Here is a 6000-nt window from a genome sequence, read left to right as displayed (position 1 = left end):
ATTTCGCTTGCCGTTCATTTTTGCTTCTAATAGTTGTCTTTGAATAGAATTATTGCGAATCATGTGGCTAAAATATTTTAATTTTTTTGATATAATTGTTTGTAAATTTCCATGTTGGTTTGTAGCCTATTCTAGATCGTACATCTTTGTGATTATATCCTTCCATGAAAGTTTAAGCATTCTTCTATAAATCCACATTTCAAATGCCTCAAGTCGTTTAACCATTTGTGATGATAGTGTCCATGTTTCTGCATTGTAAAGTACCGTAGCCTAGTCCAGATAAAGGATTTCATAATTCGTTTTCGAGTGTTGATATTAATTTTGCGTGTTAGTAATGTCTTTTTCATTTTTACGAAGTTGTTTCTTGCTATTTCTATTCGTCTCAATATTTTCGTATCGCATCTGCCATTTTCAGTTATTGTGTGTCCTATTAGTAGGCCTAATCACGCTTTAGAAATTTGTCAATGTTGAATAATGACAGAATCAAAATGAAAAACTATTGTGATGTCACTTTAACTGCTGGATTTAACGACTTTGCTGGACACAATTGTATCCTTGGAGTGTTCTCAACATTTTTCTCTAAAATGTTTTCTGTGGAAATGCGAAAAAAGTACGAAAGAAAGGGAAATGTCCACGGAGTGACTGAAGATTGAAGAAACACTTGAAGCTGTTTTAAACTTCATTTATACTTGTGATATCACAATCACAAGTGAGAATGTATAGGCCGACAACTTAATAGAAGCAGCTAATTACATGGAGATTTCTCACTTGAAGGAATTCTGTATGGAGTTTTTACTTGAGGAAATTGATGCAACAAACTGTCAAAAAATTCGATCATACTTAAAGTTGTATAATCTTGACAAACTTGCAGAACAAGCAGATTTTGTAATTGAAAACAATTTTGAAAGTCTAATCAAGGAAACAGAATTTAACGAATTGAAATTTGAAGACATCAAAGAAATACTTGAAATGAAAAATAAACAAGTGACGTCTGAGGAAATTGTTTTCCATGGAATGATTGAATGGATCTAGGGATATTAGACTTAGTAGGTATCCCTGAATGGATCAAACATGACGTCGATGCACGTCAGCAACACTTGACTAAGCTTTTCAGTTTATTGAAACTTGACAAGTTATCTGGAAGTTTCATGCAAGATGTAGTCAGTCAAGAAGAATTGATCATGAATTGTCTGGAATGCCTCAAAATGTGTTTTCAATCAACACTTTTTAGAATTCCTGTTCAAATCAACAATCAACCCAATGATGAACAACCAAAATCAGAAAGTCATTTCATGGGGTTTTTCGAAAAGCAAGTGTGGAAATATGATGTCACAAAGAAACAAGCAACTAAAGATTCAAACACATTATTTGATTATAGTGATGGATCAGTAGTCAGATACAAAAGAAAAGTTTATGTCATCAGTGGATGTGAATGTGATATCAACTCTATGGAAAGATTAGACTTGGATAACCAAGCAGCAGGTTGGAAAAAGTTAGCTTCTACAAACGTAAAAAGAGAAGGCGGTGCTTCTGTTGTTTTCGATGATCGCATTTACAATTGCGGTGGCCATGTTACCTATGAGGCGATGCGATCTGGTAAATGTTATAACATTGCCGAGAATAGATGGAACAGCATTGATGACATGAATGAAGCACGTTATCACTTCGCCTTGGTTTCTACCAGCGGAGGAATATATGCAATTGGTGTTGCAACGACAATTACTTAAACTCAGTTGAACATCACGATCCTCGCCAAGGTGATTGGAATATTGTTCCTTCAATGAAAGTTGCAAGACAAGGTCTAGCAGGTGTTGTTCTCAATGATCAAATATACGCAATAGGAGGATACAACCAGAGTGGATCACTTGATTTGGTCGAACGGTTTGATCCACGGAATCAAACCTGGTGTAATTTTGCAAAGATGAATTGTGAAAGATGTTATCATGGAGCTTGTGTTTTAAATGGGAAAATCTACGTTGCTGGAAATGGTTTAGACGCTGTGGATGTTTATAAACCAGAAACAAATGATTGGAAAATAGAGGCTAATGTTGTTGAGTTAAAAGACTTTCAATTTATTGTTGACATTTAGTTTTGGTTTGTGTTCTTGATGTCAAGGTAGCCCAACAGAGTAGCCTAAAAAATTTTTCAGAAATCAATCTGAAATCAAATGCTTCCACTGTCTTTGCAATCATTGCATTGAAATATATCTAGGTTTGTTTTTGTATAAACACGCTCCTTACCGTAGGCGATAGGCTAATACAGTGGTTCTTAAACTGAGGTGTGCGCCCTCTTTGGGGGTAAAGATATTCTAAGGGGACATGAAATTTGTAGACTGTTGCACTAGTAGTCTATGCGACGGTATCAGGCCATCAGTGGCGTACCTATGCAAAATGGCGCCCATGGCAAAGTTTAAATTTGCGCCCTTTTTAACAATTGACAAGCAAAACAAAGTAACCTTAGCGGGTTTAACATAATGTATTATACACAAAGCAAAATATATAACATAATGATTCTAACGTTTTCGACACGTACGTGTGTCCTCACCAGGAATTAAATCTGCAATATACATAAAATAAAAAATTGTAAGATAAATTTGACTTTGCACTACAACTGTAACGACACTCTCGACTGAAAGGCACAAACTGAACAAATGATACAAGAATGATTACGAATAAATTATACGGTGGGAAACAGATCACATGAGGTGTAAACTACAGGCATTGGACAAACAATCAGAACACACACAAAAGGAACGATAAGCCACAGGCGAATAACTGCCGGTTGAGAGATGGATTGTTACGTTTGATTTTTAAGGCTTCCATGATCTTAGTCTGAAAATCAGATCTGCCTCGAGAAATGATTTTAAATTGGTCGATTGAGACATCATCAGTGCAAGTTTCACAAGAGGCGATGTGCTCTTTAATTGCACTTTTGGTTGTTAGGTTTGGATTTTTTAACAATTGAAGTTAAATATTGCATAGGCCTACAAGTCTTTTATGAACAAATCACAAGGAAAATAAATGTATTATTGCCGTTTTATAATGTTCAAAGGCAGTCACGTGAGATTGTTTCGTCGTGCAAGTTTTTTTCTCTCTGCGGAGCCAATCAATTTTATAGAATGCTGCGCTTTGTGCCTTGTTTCCAAGTTATTTTCCACATAAAAACTAGCTAACGCGGCTTCCCCTTTCTTTTTCATCTGACGCAGTGACGCTGTGTATTCTGTAGTGTAGCCTACTACCAAGTGAATTATTGGACATAAGTTTGTTATGACCTTCTAGTTACTACTGTTTGCTAATATCGTTAGTTTGTCGTAATGTCGTATGTATCGTTAATGTCAATTGTTTGCTAGTGTCTCATAGCCTACTGGTCTTGTTTTAAATACAGATTAGGCCCTACCGCTACAAACCAACTAAGTTAAAGCGCGTCAATCTACTTGTCCCCAAACGAAGGGTCGAAGTCTATTGTGGTTTAGTCAGTTCATTTATTTGTCACAAACACAAACATGAAAAGAATACAAAGTATACAATAATCGGTTGTGTGTCATATGACGAGGAGACTGCGAAAAGACCAAACGGTCATCTAGTCAGCAGCCACCTCAAGCTAGGTGATGTAGGCCTAAATAACATATACGTATACAGTAAATACACAAACACATATACAAAAAATCAAGCATTTGGTGATACAGATACACATGTTTTCATTATGCAAAAAAGGAGAGAAAAAAAAGCAAACAAACTAAGCAGGTTTACCATGCTGCTGAGTGAATTAATTGTGAGTGGAGTTTAAGAGATATTAATCGACAATTTTAATCAGTAAAAAAGATAAAAAGCAACATATATATATACCAAAGAGATGAGCAAATAGAATAGAATAATGTAATTATATAGACAAAACAGTTATTATTCAACAGTGTCGTTTAAATCAAGAAGGTAGTGTTTAAAGTTTCTTTTAAAAGAAGTTGGAGAAAGACCTTTGAGATCACCTGGGACCTCATGCCACACTTTAGGACCCCTTATTAACATCTGCCTTTTACCTAATTCAGTACGCACCCTTGAAACAAAATAGTTACTGCTGGATGATTGGCGCGTATTGTGTGAGTGGCATTCAGATAGTCTGTGGAAGATATTACATTCCGTTTCTGGTAATAAATTTAAATGGACTCTGTGCATGTATTTTGCTATCTCCAGTTTATAAATTTCTTGTATATTTAACAGTTGTAGTTTTTGGAAGAGTTGCAATGTGTGAGCTGTATAGTTGCTGAATGTCATGGTTCTAACAACTCTTTTATGCAGCTTAAATAATTGATCCAGCGCATTGTCACAAGCTCCACCCCAGCTGGATATGCAGTATTGAAGATGAGAATATATAAGACTGTAATACACAGTCTTCAGTGTGTTAGTATCCACATAATTTCTAAGTTGAAGAATGGCCCAGGAGCCTCTAGCAAGTTTTTTACAAACATTTTGAATGTGACATTTCCAGTTGAGAGAGTCATCAATTAATACACCAAGATATTTAATACACTTTTTTCTTTGCAATTTAATTCCGTTTATCGTAACGTGCATCCTTACATCGAGCTTTTGTTTAGTTAGTATCATGTACTCAGTTTTGTTGTAGTTAATGGAGAGCTTGTTCATTTTCATCCAGTTGTCAATTTTGATCAATTCTGTATTGACGTTTTGTTCTAGAGAAGAAAGATTTTTGTTGAAAATAGTTAAATTGGTGTCATCCGCAAAAAGGCTCACTTGGAAAGAAGAAATGGAAGGAAGATCGTTTATGTAAATAATGAATAACAACGGTCCAAGAGTGGAACCCTGTGGAACACCACATGTTACACTGCGCAGACCTGATGCCATACCATTAATTATTGTGTATTGCTTTCTGTTTGTGAGATAACTTTCTAATAGTTTCAAAGGTAGTCCACGTATTCCATATCTTTGTAATTTCTTGATTAGGGTATCATGATTTACTGTATCGAATGCTTTTGCAAGGTCAAGAAATATTGAACAAGTTATGTTTTTTTTATCTATATTTGAAATAAATTCATCGTATATGTGAGAGACAGCGAGTGAGGTAGAATGACCACTCCTGAAACCATGTTGACATGAAGTCAGAAGATTTAATTTGTCAAAATAACTGTAAATCCGTTCATAGAGGCATTTTTCAAATATTTTAGAAATTGGGGAGAGAAGTGATATAGGTCTATAATTTTTACAGGTTTCAAATGAACCAGACTTGTGAACTGGTACAATTTGAGCTACTTTAAGCTGGTCTGGATACGTGGTTTGTACAATACATTCATTAAATAAGGTAGTTATGATTGGAGAAATAATTGGAGAGGACATTTTTAAAAACTTAATTGGTATTCCATGCATCCCAGTGCTTTTATTTGCATTCAAGTTTTTTAAATGTTTTGATACTTCTTCAGTGGTAATAGGTTTAAGAAAAAATGTTTTAGGGTGGTTAGGAATAACTGAGACAGGGTCATAATAACAATCCTGAGGTGGAGCAGAAATTTTTGATGCCATTTTATTGCCTATGTTAGCAAAGTATTCATTAAACGAATTAGCAATAGCAGTAGAGTCGGAGATGATTTCATCATCTTCCTTTTTGATACTTGTAGGGGTATGTAGTTTACAACCTTTTTTAAATTTTGTTATGTCATTTATTGTTTGCCATAGCTTAGATGTGTTATGATGAGTGCTTTGAATTAATTGGCTATAATGCATTTTTTTAGCTTGTTCTTTAATATGTGTTAGTTTGTTTCTGTACACTCTGTATTCATTTAATGTTTCGATAGTGTTTACTTTTAACCTTGACTGAAATAGTTTGTTTTTGTGCTTAATAGACACCAAGATTGCTTTAGTAATCCAAGGTTTTCCTGTTAATTTTTTTTCTTTACGGGTACGTTTCCTTAGTGGTGCATGCTTTTGTAAAACTGTTTCAAATATGCTAATGAATTTGCTCATAGAGGTATTTACAGAAGTGCAATTAATATCA

The 6000-nt window shown here is 34.8% G+C and overlaps 2 protein-coding genes across 2 annotated transcripts; both read left to right on the top strand.

Annotated features, from left to right (window-relative positions):
• The first annotated feature begins 1022 nt into the window (after positions 1 to 1022).
• LOC145788412 (kelch-like protein 25) lies at positions 1023 to 1727 on the top strand. Its single transcript, XM_082600180.1, has one exon. It carries the CDS (start codon positions 1023 to 1025, stop codon positions 1725 to 1727), a length of 705 nt encoding a protein of 234 aa, XP_082456306.1.
• Positions 1728 to 1780: 53 nt separating this feature from the next.
• Positions 1781 to 2089, top strand: LOC145788411 (kelch-like protein 15). Its single transcript, XM_082600179.1, has one exon. The coding sequence runs from the start codon at positions 1781 to 1783 to the stop codon at positions 2087 to 2089; it is 309 nt and encodes a 102-aa protein (XP_082456305.1).
• Positions 2090 to 6000: the final 3911 nt, after the last annotated feature.

Source organism: Aplidium turbinatum, chromosome 2 (genome assembly GCF_918807975.1).
Source record: "Aplidium turbinatum chromosome 2, kaAplTurb1.1, whole genome shotgun sequence".
Lineage (NCBI taxonomy): Eukaryota > Metazoa > Chordata > Ascidiacea > Aplousobranchia > Polyclinidae > Aplidium > Aplidium turbinatum.
Note: the sequence above shows the minus strand (reverse complement) of the source record. Positions and strands in the feature narration are given on the sequence as shown.